This window comes from Lampetra fluviatilis, chromosome 48 (genome assembly GCF_964198595.1).
Source record: "Lampetra fluviatilis chromosome 48, kcLamFluv1.1, whole genome shotgun sequence".
Lineage (NCBI taxonomy): Eukaryota > Metazoa > Chordata > Hyperoartia > Petromyzontiformes > Petromyzontidae > Lampetra > Lampetra fluviatilis.
In genome coordinates, this window is record NC_136322.1 from 5,087,994 (window position 1) to 5,102,137 (window position 14,144).

At 50.7% G+C, this 14,144-nt stretch overlaps 1 protein-coding gene across 1 annotated transcript in view; it reads left to right on the forward strand.

Annotated features, from left to right (window-relative positions):
* LOC144948133 (uncharacterized) overlaps nt 1–13,603 on the forward strand; it is a 57,269-nt gene extending 43,666 nt beyond the window's left edge. Inside the window, exons 12-13 of the mRNA XM_078877563.1 lie at nt 12,000–12,128; nt 13,480–13,603. Coding sequence (XP_078733689.1) covers nt 12,000–12,128; nt 13,480–13,603 — 253 coding nt within the window. The remainder of the gene's footprint in view (nt 1–11,999; nt 12,129–13,479) is intronic.
* Nucleotides 13,604–14,144: the final 541 nt, after the last annotated feature.

The window sequence follows — 14,144 nt, forward strand, 5'->3', positions numbered from 1 at the left end:
TTGTGGTTGTTGGGGGGCACCGCAGGCTGTGGTTGTTGGGGGGCGCTCAAATATAGCAAAATGAGGAGGCTGACAAAGCCTTTATCTGTTGACAAAGTAAATAATTGACCACCCTTGACAGAGTAGTCTCAGTGCTATGAGCTGTTCTGAACCCCGATTGAAAGTGGTCAAATTTATCGTTTGAGGCCAGGTGCAGATGTAAACGAGTGGCCACAGCTCTTTCTAGAATTTTAGACAAATGCAGAAGGTTTAATATTGGGCGAACATTTTCCGGTATCTCAGGATCAAGACCCAGCATTTTTTAAAGTGGGGTGACCGCAGCTATCTTAAAAATGTCAGGAACTGTGCCGCTTTTGAGGTACATATTCAAAAGACCAAGGATAAACGGCCTCAGTATAACAGAATGGTCCTGTAATAGCCTCGAAATAAAGGGATCCGGTGGACAGCTGGTAGGTCGAAAGACAGCAAATATAGAGATGGCTTCCACAGTAGAAATTGCGGGAAACTCATTCAACAATGTCCCCTTCAACTGAGCTGGAGGTAAGTAGGAAAGAGAAGGAAGAGAGCGAAAATAAGTATAATAAGAAACCTGTTGAATTTGGATGCAGAAATCAGCAGAGGAGTGGGAGATTACATTTGGTTCCTGTTATAAAAGTTGATTGATACAGGAAAATAAGGTCTGAGGATTGTCATCACTATTTGCAATGCTACCAGCAATGTAGGCGGATTTCGCCAAGGCAATGTTGTTATGGTAGGTAATATATTATATTTTTAATCGACGGGCCAGGCGGGGTTAGAGATTTATCAAAGAGGACCAAAGAGTGGTCTGATATTCCTAGTTCCATCACAGTCAGTTCAGATAGTGAAAGCCCAAGGGAACAAACCAAATCTAAAGTACATCCACCAGACTGTGTTGGCTTTTTGACATGCTGGATGAAAAAGAGTCAACGAAGGCCAAAAAGTCCCTGGCATGAGGTCTGGATGGTGTATCAACATGAACATTTTTGTCACCAATTATGGGAATTTGTTCATAATGAGCACACACGACTGAGAGGAACACAGAGAACTCTGAATGGAATGCGGAAATAAACCTTGGAGGGCAATAGAGTAATATTAGTAATGCTGAGCTGGGTACAGATTGGCTATAATCTAATGCTAGGTGCTCAAATGACTGGAACATTGGCAATGGGACAGGTTTTACAATTGCAGAATTTGCATTAAATTAAGCCAGGCCACCACCTGTATCTGATGACTGTGGTTTCTCACAAAAAGAAAAACCAGATGGAGTTGCCTCGTTCTGTGAAAAAAAGTCAAGAGGCCTTTATCAGGCCTCAGTCAGACATAGGTAGTCAAGACAGTGGTCTGTGAAAAGTGTGTTTACTACAAACGCCTTACTTGAGATAGAACGTACATTAATTAATGCAGGCCCCAACGGGCAATGAATGGAAGACATACCAATGGAAATGGTAGGGCTATGACAAAACAGATCCGATGTTGTGATCTGATTTGTGAGTAAACTGATGATTTTGCTATGACCAGCCCCATTATGAACATAGGATGATCGCCTGAGAATAACCAGGGAATGACAGGACAACTGTGCATCACGAGATCGAAAAACAGTGCAAACTCCATAATATATATCTAGGGTACAGAGGCTTCGTAATATCAGACTGCTTTCATCATGTACATCAATCTACTAGCGATGTTTGTAAACAGATAAGGCAGAAATTAGCACAGCCAGTGTGAAATCCAAAAGATAAAGGGCCACAGCCATACAAAACAATGCCGGGGTGGGTCACAAGCAGCAGAAAGTGTATAACCGACACAGACCCAAAAAAACACAACACCACAGAGTTCTAAAGTCTGAAGAAATTGCTGTGGCTACCCAGCAAACAACCCAGATAGGACAATGGGTGGCAGAAATGACAGCCACGTGATGCAACACCTGTGACTTTGTTGATTGACGAAGCATGACAACCAAGCAAATCTGAGCTGACCAGTACGTCACTGTAGGGGGAGTCACGGGGGCCAATGGCATCCAATGCCGCATCTAGGCCTAGGCAGGCCGCAGAATGATGGCTGCAGCAAGCAACACAGCTAAAGCAGGCAATGTTACGGCCATACAAAAACAGGGCCCTAGCTTAACCACTTGCAGGCTTCGTCCCGATATGGTCCCTGCAAACGCCAACACAGATGTAGCAGCTAGAGCAGCAGGCCATCAGCACGATGAGCAAACAGCCTGAAGGCCAAAGCCTGGGTGGAGACGGCACTCGTGGTGGAGGCAGCAGCTCCACACGTGCCATAACTTTACCTTGCCCCGACGGTGCCAGACGGTTCAAACAAAGCCAGGCAGCCACATAATGATGGTGAGCCAACGTGGTGAGCTGGCAGTCACCACAGCCAATTCAGAACCGAAGCCCGGGCTGGATAGGTGAGAGAGGCAGACGCAGTGCAGACCACAATAAGCCCCACCACGTGCTGTATGGCGTCAAATGGCAGGCACCACGGGCAACTTAGCAGTATGCACGCCAGCCGAATCGCTGACAGCAGATGCTAAGGGTCAATGTCATAACAGGCCAGGCCAACGAGGAGATGCGCCGCTGTGGTTGCCTCCCAAAGTGAATATCACAGCAGGGCTGGCCACAGATGCACCGGCCACACCAGTGCCCGTGGAGAAACAGATGAAAAAGAATAGCTGCATCAACAGCTGCAACCACAGTCACAGACACCACAACCAACCCAGAACCATAGCCCCAGTCGACAGCGGCAACAGCGCCCGGGACAGCGACAAGTCGGTAGAAAATAAAGAAGAACATAAAACCCTACACTCCCTGCGTGCATCTGTGAATGTGTTATGCGATATGTGCATGTGTTGACATGTCATTTACTGTCCATGTGATTGGTTTAATATGTAAGTGCGTGAGTGTTGTGTATGAAAAAAACAAAATGTTAATGTATGTGTAGGGGCGATACGCGCTGGCAGTAGGGATCGTAGGGCAGTGCGTGGTGATTGGCTGTGTAGTGGTGACGCACGCTGACAGTGATGGATCGTGTGGCAGCGCGTGGTGATTGGTTGTGTGCGCTGACACAAGCTGGGAAAAGGGATCGTGTGGCAGCGCGTGGTGATTGGTCGACTAGGGTGGGTGCTCACATCGCGGTCCGCATAGGCTCCGTCTCCTCGGGAGCGGAGGACTATAAAAGGCGGTGCGTGCGGGCGCTCGGGGAGTTGGTGACCAGTGAAGATGGAAGACGGAGGAGGAAGAGATAGGGCCCTGAGACACCTAGTCCCGCTGTCCTTGTAAGGACCGGGACCCTGTGTGGCTCAGAGGCGGGACCTTGGGACCCGGGGCCGGACGTCCGTGTGAGGGCCGGGCCGCGGGACTCAGTGGTCGTGACCCATACCCAAGCTGGGGTGGGTCTGTAGGTTCCCCTGGATGCTACGGGGCTGGAATGCCCGTTTGTGTGTAGCCGGGCGGAACGTGTAGCGTGAGCTGTAGTAACCACACGTGTCGGGTGGAACGTGTAGCGTGAGCTGTAGTGACCACACGTGTTATTGTGGCAAAGACAAGTGTTAATAAAGTGTGCTACCCGTCAAGTGGTCTCCCGCCTTAATTTACAATATTACAACTGGCGTCAGAAGTGAAACAGTCTTCCAGCCATGGATACCAGGAAGACTCATCGGACTCACGAGCGTGACCGGGAGGAAAACCACGACGACTCGGGCCAGCAGACATCAGGGGGAGAAGAGGAGGAGATGCCGGCGCCACAGGACCCCTCATGGGCGCCCAACGAGCGGCTGGGGGCTGATGCCGGACTCCGCGACGCGCACTCCCGCCTGGCAGAGCTGCTACTCGCCGCGGCGTACATCCTAGCGGAGATCACCACGTCTGGGGGAGCGAGAACGTCGACGGACATTGAAAGGGGTCGCGTTGCAGATTCCCGCCAAAATGACTTTGAAATTCCCGCGATTTCTGCCGAGTGGCCATCTGTTGGCGGGAACCACGAGCAACACGTGGCGGGGGTTCTCCAATCTCTGCCGCTCACGTCATCAGCGTGCGCTACGGGCCGCCATCAGCCACCCGCCATAGGGGCCGCCATTTCGCAAGTCGACGGTGCGGCGCGGGAGAGTCACGAGGCGGAGGACGACATTATTTTCCAGCAGCGTCTTCCCGCGTTGACAGCATTCAAGGCGGAAGGGGGTGACTGGGGCGCATTCCAACGAAGATTTCTCGCCCATCAAGAGATGTCGGCCTGGTCCGACGCTACGGCGCTGCGGGCACTGCCTGCCATGTTGGACGACAACGCGCTCGCGGCCTTCAGGTCCACACCGAGATCGGCCCGCTCCACGCTCAAGGCTGCGATGGGCCTCATTGCCAAGGTGTACAGACCACCTTCGGCCTGCCGCCACCAATTTGACGAGCGACGGAAGGCGGACACGGAGACCGCGCTCGCCTACCGCACGGCGTTGCTGGCTCTCGTGGACGCCGCGTTCCCTCGTATGGACGAGGAGGGGCAGGACGCTATGGTTTTGGAACAACTGCTGAAGTTGGCGCAGGACCTGGGGGTCCCCATCAACACAGCCGACGAAGTGGACATATGTTTGTTGCATGTTGCAACGAGCATCCAGGTGCACGAGGTCCTCAAGTGGAAACAAGTGGTCGTCTGTGCTTCTGCCGCGGTTCCAGCTCCGGCCCCGGTGGACGCGGAGCCACAAGTCATTCGCCCACGGGAGGAGGCGTTCGCTGCTGCACGACCGGGGGATTGGAGGTCGGGGGGTCGTTCGCCTCTGCGATCGACCCGCAAGCTGGAGCAACCGAGACCTCCGACGTCCCTCGTCACGTGCTATAACTGCGGCCTTCGGGGCCACGTGGCGTCCGGGTGCCGCGCTCCACGTCAGCGGGCTACGGGACCTCGGCTCGACGACGACCAAGGCCCCAAGTCATCCCAACTACCCCCGGCAAGTCGCGGCACTTCACATGCTCGGCCTACATACGCGACACACATGGGCCGCCGCTTTGCGGCGGAGGAGGTGCGATTGGGGGCCGGGGATTCGGTTCGGAAAGGGGGGATCGTACGGGGACCGGGGGAAATTAAATGGTCTGAGTTGGGCCACAGAATAGTGGCTGCGTCGGCCGGCTTGTCTGTCGTTACGGGTTTCATAGACGGCATCGAGGTCAGGGTGTTGGTGGACACGGGTGCGTCGGCGACTATCATTTCCGATCTCATTTATAACATTCTCCCCATCCAATGTCGACCTCTGCTCCCGGTGGACGTGCCATGTTACGCCACAAATGGGGGCTCGTTGGGCATTGTCGGTCAGATTCGGGCGAGCATTTGCATAGGGGATATTAAATTGGCGGGACCTGTTTTGGTCTCTTCTTCCCTAGCGGTTCCTTGTCTGTTGGGTACAGACTTTTTGGCTAAGATGCCCATTAAAATTCTGGTTGATCAAGGTTGTATTGAGCTGCCATCGGGTCGCCGTATTTCCTTTTTGTCTAACCCTACTGAAATACGGACGGCTTGTGCAACGATCCAAGCGCTAGCGACCCATACGGTGCCCGTGCCCCCGGGTTCACAGATGTTGGTACCCCTCCGGTTGCGGAAGCCGTTGGGTGGGGAGACTGTGGGACAAGGTGTGCTTTTGGGTCCGTCGAATAGAGCTGTCGGGGGTCTGGATTTGGTGGTGGCTCAAACCTTGGTTCGGGCCAATGGCGACCCGTTCTTTATGGTTTTAAACGCTGGTTCGCGGCCGGCCGTTATTCCGCAGGGCACCGTGCTTGCTCACGCGGCACAGGTCCCTGCGGAAGAGCGGCTTATTGCGCATGTTGATCCCGTCCCGGCGCAGAAAATTCAATCGGGTGATGACCTTGAATGGGTCGATTCGCTGTGTGCGGACTCCAGTGATTTGTCAAGGGTGCAATTGGGTGCGCTGCGCGCTCTGCTGATCGAATTCTCCGATGTGTTCAGCAAGCACAAATATGATATTGGGTGCACGGACCTGTTACGCCACCACATTGAAACAGGCGATGCGGCACCAGTCCGGCAGAATCCCTTCCGGCTGAGTCCTGCTGAGAAGGAACACGTTCAATCGGCCGTCAATGACATGCTGACGGCCGACATCATTTCGCCCTCATCCAGTCCGTGGGGAGCACCTATCGTTCTGGTTAAGAAGCAAGACGGGTCCTTGCGTTTTTGTGTAGATTTCCGTCGCCTAAATAAGATCTCCGTGGCTGACGCGTATCCGCTCCCCAGAATGGATGAGTCCCTGGATGCATTATCCGGGGCGCGGTATTTTTCTACACTTGACTTACTGTCGGGATTCTGGCAGCTGCCACTCGACGATGAGTCTAAACCTAAGACAGCATTCCGGACCCCAGGGGGCCTGTTCCAGTTTAATCGGTTGCCCATGGGACTCCATTCCGCTCCCGCCACGTTTCAGCGCCTTATGGAATTGGTTTTGTCGGGTCTGCAATGGGATACTTGCTTAATTTACCTTGACGATGTCATTGTTTTCAGTACAACTTTTGAGGAACACCTCCAGCGATTAAGGGGGGTGTTCTTGCGGATGCGATCGGCTAAGTTGAAGTTTAAACCGGCTAAATGCCACCTTCTTCGGAAATCCGTAAGGTACTTGGGCCACATTGTCGATTCTTCAGGGATCTCCACCGATCCCGCAAAGACGAACTGTGTCAGTTCATGGGCAACGCCCACGTCGGTTTCTGAGGTCCGCAGCTTCATTGGATTTGCTTCCTACTACCGCCGATTCGTTGAGCATTTCGCCACCATTGCCAAACCCTTGCACGCTCTAACAGCCAAAGGAGTCAGGTTTCGATGGGGTCCAGAGGAGGAGGCCGCGTTATGCTCCCTCCGGGACGCCTTGGTGGGTGACCCGCCCTTACGTTACCCTGACTTTATGAGTCCCTTCTTGCTGGATACTGATGCTAGTAACACGGGCATTGGGGGGGTGCTCTCGCAGGTCGTTTGGGGAGTTGAACGGGTGGTCGCCTATGGTAGCAGGGTTTTGTCGCCTGCGGAACAGCGCTACTGCGTCACCCGTCGCGAGTTGCTGGCTATTGTTTTTTTTATACAGCAATTTAGACCTTATCTCTATGGCCGTCATTTTACGGTCCGGACGGACCACGCGGCGCTTCAGTATGCATTAAGGGTCGCCCAACCCTTGGGCCAATTATCACGGTGGTTGGAAGTCCTCCAGGACTATCAATTTACGACCACTTACCGTAAGGGGTTGCGCCACACCAACGCGGATGCCCTGTCGCGGTTGTCGCCTCGTCCCGAATGTGCGTGCTTGATGGGGTCGGCGCGCTGTAAACCGCCAGGTGCTGAACCCGAGAGTGAGTTGGTCGCGGCCGCGAATGCGCCGTTGGTTGACGTTCCCGGTACTCCTGCGGGCGGGGACTCGCTACTCTCACTGTCTCTCGTTGAGTGGGGCCGACTCCAGATGGCTGACAGCTCCCTGCTCGCGTTGCGTCGCAGGGCGGGGGGTCCCGAGGTAGGTCAAAAGCGAGCTGGCTCCTGGCTGCTCAAGCAGGGCCTGCTAATGAGATGGGACAATATGTCCCGGCGGCACGCACTCGTCGTGCCTTCCGCTATGCGGGGCAAAGTTGTTCTGGCCGCACACGAACGCCTCTTGCATCTGGGAGTAAACAAAACGCTTGCTCTGCTCCAACGTGACTATTATTGGCCGGGGATGGGGAGCGATGTGGTCAATATACTGAAGGGGTGTGTGGATTGCGCCAAACGGAAACCACCGCCCGTTGCGCCAAATCCACCGCTGCAGTCCATTCAGGTCTCGCGCACTAACGAGCTCGTTGCGCTGGATATTTTGGGGCCTTTTCCTGTCACGCCTAGGGGATAACAAGTACCTGTTGGTTGGTGTGGAATACTTTACCCGATGGCCTATGGCGTGGCCACTCGCCAACCAGTCGGTGGCGGCCGTGGCGGACGCCTTTGTCCAGGGCTACGTCTTGGACAAGGGGGCTCCCGAACGCTTGCTGACCGACCAGGGAAAGAATTTTTCGAGTAAATTGCTGCAGGAGGTGTGCGACCTTTTGGGTACAAAAAAGGTGCGTACCTCCCCGTACCATCCACAGACTGACGGGATGGTGGAGCGACTCCACAGGACTTTAACTTCCATGTTGTGCCAGCAGGTGTGCGAGGCACAGGTTGACTGGGACTTGCAGGTCCCGGGGGTCCTCGCCGCGTATAGAATGGCCCCCCATGCAGCTACGGGATTTTCCCCATTTTATCTGATGTACGGTCGGGAGGCCGATCCGCCCATGGAGACTCAGCTGGGACTTTCCGTGCCACGGCCTAATTCCAAATTGGCCGACCATATTAAATTTAACATTGCTAAACTGGCCGAGGCACGGGAGGCCGCACGGCTTAATTCGAGGTCTCGCCAAATCGCCAACGAGCGCTTGCGTGCACGGAAGGTGTCCGTGCACGATTGGAAACCGGGCGATAGGGCCTGGCTGCACTGCCCTCATGCACCTTTGGCTACGTCGCCTAAATTATTGAGGCCATGGCGGGGACCCGTGGAGGTCGTGCGGGTTGCACACCCCCAGTGTGTTCAGATAAAATGGGGAAAGCGCCGTTGGTACGTTCACCCCTCCCGGCTGAAACCGTTCTCGCCACCATATGGCCTTCCTTTATGTCGTGAAGACCGAGCATGTGATGTGACCGACGACCCGGGGAGGGAAATATCTCCGCCTGATCCTCATATGTTTTCGCCTGATCCGCTCCCAGGTGTCTCGGAACTGACGGCTGCCGACCACCGGCGACCGGATCCCCGCGGCACGGCCGGTTCTTCCAGGCCCGAACCGTGCCTTCCTGGGCTGCCGGAGCCACCGGACGGTCGACAGCGTCCCGTCCCGTACGACGGACCGGCCAGGCAGACTCGCGCTAGGTCGCGCAACTTTTCCTGACCAAATAAATGAAGTGGGGGGTGCGGGACGACGCGGCCGGATCGTCTCGTCACTACGTTCCCCGTCCGTTCGACCGCTCTATCATCCCGTTCAAGGAGCGAGCGGAAGGGGGATCGGTAGTCAAGGAGACACTGGACACGTCGGTTTTTCTCGGAATAACTTTTATTGTGTTGCTCGTCGGTTTGTACATAGGTTGTTGTTGTGTTGTGTTGTTGTGTTGCGTTGTGGTTGTGTTACAGGGCACACTTGGGGAGTGGGGTTTTTTTGTTGTTGTTGTTTTAGCAGCCGGGCCGGCTGCGAGCTATGTGGGAGGGGGTGATGTAGGGGTGATACGCGCTGGCAGTAGGGATCGTGGGGCAGCGCGTGGTGATTGGCTGTGTAGTAGTGACGCGCGCTGACAGTGATGGATCGTGTGGCAGCGCGTGGTTATTGGTTGTGTGCGCTGACACAAGCTGGGAAAAGGCATCGTGTGGCAGCGCGTGGTGATTGGTCGACTAGGGTGGGTGCTCACATCGCGGTCCGCATAGGCTCCGTCTCCTCGGGAGCGGAGGACTATAAAAGGCGGTGCGCGCGGGCGCTCGGGGAGTTGGTGACCAGTGAAGATGGAAGACGGAGGAGGAAGAGATAGGGCCCTGAGACACCTAGTCCCGCTGTCCTTGCAAGGACCGGGACCCTGTGTGGCTCAGAGGCGGGACCTTGGGACCCGGGGCCGGACGTCCGTGTGAGGGCCCGGCCGCGGGACCCAGTGGTCGTGACCCATACCCAAGCTGGGGTGGGTCTGTAGGTTCCCCTGGATGCTACGGGGCTGGAATGCCCGTGTCTGTGTAGCCGGGTGGAACGTGTAGCGTGAGCTGTAGTAACCACACGTGTCGGGTGGAACGTGTAGCGTGAGCTGTAGTGACCACACGTGTTATTGTGGCAAAGACAAGTGTTAATAAAGTGTGCTACCCGTCAAGTGGTCTCCCGCCGTAATTTACAATATTACATATGTATACCAGTGTTAAGGAGTTTGCTATAATCTTTATGTGTATAAGCACACGCTGATAGAACGCCATCTAACAGCTTGTATAGGCTATATGGGGAAATCCAACGTGTTTTGTAAGGAATGTATAAGTGTTCATGTGTACATACAGTATATGTTAAGTCTGGTTGAATGTAAGGATACAGGCGTTAGTGTGTGTTTAATGCGTAAGCAATAGTTAATGCATATGCTTTCTAGTGCAAAAGTGTGTGTTTAATGCTTGAGTGCAGGTGATATTGAATGTGTGATATGAAAGTACAGTATGTGTTATAATGTGAAGTGTATTTAATGTATGCTTGAAACTAGTGCATATGTGAAGGTGAGTATATTCACGTATGTTATTGTAATGTATGGATATCTGTATGGCTCATGAAAAGAATAGGCTGCATGTGCCGATACCAACAGGAAGGCCACGCAGCTGAATGGTGATTATACATAAAAAATGCAACCTAATAAGAATAATAACTGTTTACTTAAGAACCAAAGAGTAAAGCAAATCAAGATGAAAGAAAGAACTTGGAAGCGGGAGTGACAATAAGCACCGACGTTCCCCAATTCCTACAAAATATCAAGAATCCACAGCATGGTTTGGTGTCACTTTGCCAACTTGCAGTGACCCGCAGTCATTAATTACAGAGGAAGGTGAAGTTATTAATATCGCTCGCATTGTTAAATTATTTCTAGCATGAGCGGTGGAATTATTAATGTGGCGGTGTCTTCAGGTGTGAAGGCGCTGGCTCACCCAAGGCATATGGATGCTGCTGGATGCTTCTAGATGCCACCCACGCACATCAGTCTTTGTTCAGCCTGCGTACGCATCTCAAGTGTTATCGCGGACTGTGCTTTACCCCTATATTATGTTATACTGGTTGTAACCTCCTGGTTACACCAGCCCACAGGGGATTATTTTGTCCGTCCGTCGTGCATCCAAAAATGGGAGGGGTGGGGCTGGGGGGAGAGGGCAGGGTGGGGAGGGGCTGCGTGGGGAGGGAGGGGCTGGGTGGGGAGGGTGGGGAGGGGCTGGGTGGGGCTGGGTGGGGAGGGGATGGTGGGGAGGAGCTGGGTGGGGAGGGGCTGTGTGGGGAGGGTGGGGCTGTGTGGGGAGGGGATGGTCACCCCGTGGTGCCCTTATAAAACTCAACGTTTAACCTACTCACGCCGGCTTGTGCCCGCCCTCACAGTCGGGCATATTTGCGGAATACACCACGCTGCCGTTGACCCTGGCCATTGACCGAAAAACCCAATGCTACTACCAGCTCCCTCCGCAAGAATGTTTTATTATAACGCGATTTTTCTATAACACGGTGTTCTTCATGAACACAACTCCCGTGTTTATAGAACATACCCTGTGTATGTTTAACTTCTTTCACACCGTACGTAGCCAACCGTGCTCATCGGAGGTGTGGGATGCAAATAAAGGATTGTGCTTGAGATATTTAGCATTGGATGTGTCTTAGAGTGGTTGTAGTCAGGGCTGAAAATAAGTAAGAAGTTAGTGGGGGAACTCGGACATTATTCCCCCGACCCCACAAGATCTGAGGACGAGGTGCGGGGTAGGACAACAAACTTAACACAAAAAGCAGTTCTAAACGAAATTAGTTTGTCAATGTAGATTATTTAAAAGAGCATAGCTCCAGTGGCTCCCAAAAAAATGGGATTTTCTTAGATATCAATATTGGAAACACTTAAATAGTCTAGAAAACTTTAATTCTGCAAGTCACAGTTGGAGGCCAGGAGCTTCCATTTTTATTAACTGTCTTTATTGAGACCTCTCGACAAAATAAGAACACGGTGCAATTTTCTACTGAAGTGAATAATGAAGTACTGTGATTATATTCCTAAGGTAAAAAAGCACAAACATGTAAACTCAACGGGCATGGAGTGACAAGCACAATGGTTAGTGCGGTTGTGCTTTGAGGCCGGTAGCATCAGTTTTAGCTACCTTTCTAATAACAATACTTTTTGCAGATTGCCTGCATGTGGTAATAAAAAAATGCTCACTGATCCATTTTTATGCCATGTTTTTCCTAAAGCGAAAGAAAATGGGGCGAGCTTCCGGATGTACCAGGTGGCATGAAAAAGGATGTTTGTGATGCAAGTCACAAGGTCGAAAATGAATACATGGCTGCTGATGACTGCATTTATGAAGATCTGGACAATGGGTACGTGGATAAACAACAATTGCATCAATTGACACATAATTTGCTTTGAGTATAGGTAATCCAATTCTACACGAGTGACAATCATGCTTACCATGGGTGTAAGCATCTAGTTCATGCAATGCATAATTATATGGGTAACATAATTATATGTGTATAAGAAGAATCATTTACAGTTTAAAAAATGAATAGCAAATACAAATTTCTTGAAGCTACAATCAAAATGTGACCTGATGTTTCTCGTATCACATTCTGATTCAGGCTTGGTCGATTGAAAAATATAAATCGAATTCAACTCGATTTGGTAGCAGGCCTTTAATATCTCACTCTTCCAAAATGCACAAAAAAACAAGTGAAAAATACGTCACTATTGAAGTAAATACTCTTTGGTTCTTTCGATAGCAGACCATGCTTTTTAAAACAGTCTGCCTCAGTAGCAGACTGCTTTCCCACCTGATGACGGACGCTTGTGTTGTGCCCAAAACGTCGTGATTATTTTTATTTTATACCTACGTGACTTTACCGAAAGAACCAAAGAGTATGGATTCCTGCAGTCACGAAAGCTTCAAATCCATATTGAAGTTAAATTACTTTCAAAACGCCCAGACGTAGAACTATTTTAAAAAAGTGAAAAAGTATGTTTTACATGCCCTAATGTTTAGGAGCCTAAAAGAGCATGAGTTTGAGGAGCACTGATCAGTTTTACAAAGTAATTTTGATTCTCACTTTTTAGTAGTTGTCTTTTAAATGTAATTATTAAATGTGCTATTGTTTGTAATGTTAAGTTCGTAACAGTCTGCGCTGCTCTCCAGTTTTCTAGATGAAAAGTGGGTTAAGTTTTGCTGGCTCAACAAACGCATCTACAATCGAGCGTTTTGCTTCATATTTGATAGTTTAACGTTATATTTAAGCATATCCTTCATTCTGATTTACCAGCAGAATCTAGGCCACGGTTTCAATTTCCCAATAAAATGTTTCTGAATAGCGAGTTAGCGGCGTTGGTTCGACTATATTTGTATCGGATTTCATCATCTCTGTTGCCTTTCTAAGGACAACAAATGAATTTACGTCAGGTCACTGCCTCGGTCAAAATCACAGAAAATTGTTAAAATAACTTTAATTAAAAATACAATTTCTGATGTTTTCGATTTTTAATGCACGTTATTATTATTTGCTATTATCATAGTTCTTAATTTTATTGGAATATCGGGAGTAGTCATTGATATTATTATCAGCTTTCTATTTCGTTTAGATTGTATCTATACTCGTGAGTGGCAAATAAAAAGAGGTTATTATTATGTTACATGTGGATTGGTTCATCGTGTTCAAACGTTTTATTTTCATCTTATTTAAGTGAACACCAAGAGGACCACCACTCAGGTGCACTGTCGAAGACGGGAGAAGATGATGCCAAGACCGTGGCCAGTTCCGATCCGACCTATCTCGCCCCCGAAAATATATACGTCAATAAGAAATAGCCATTCAAGTCACTCTCCACCTCCTTCTGTTAGATATAAAAAAACATATCCTCTGAGTTTAAAAACATGAATAAGACCTTTCCTATGCTGGGTTCATGCCAAGGTAAAGTTTACCTCGTTCTCAAGGTTAATTCCTTAATACCAGGTACACATTTATCAGGTGTGATATTGTCATAATGCTCCCCAGCGGGCAGGCATTGCACTTCGAGAACAAAAATTGCTCTTGCAAACACTACTCGGCCTTTTTGCAGCTGCGCCTATAGATCTGTGAGTGTATGGAGTATCTGTACTGGTCGAAGGGTACTGATGCAAGTTTAATGGTCTGTGGAAATCTAGAAGTGTCTTCTTCGAATGGCTGATGTAGGTGTAGAGTAACAACTAAAATTGTACGTTGAGGTGGTTGAGGTAGATGATTGTGTCAGATGTAGTGGATTGTACTGCTCTGATGATGCACCCCCTTCGTATTTGTTAATTGGGCATTGAAGAGTCATACCTTCTGTGGTCTACTCTGGGTGACCACAGGCACACACTACCGGAGAGA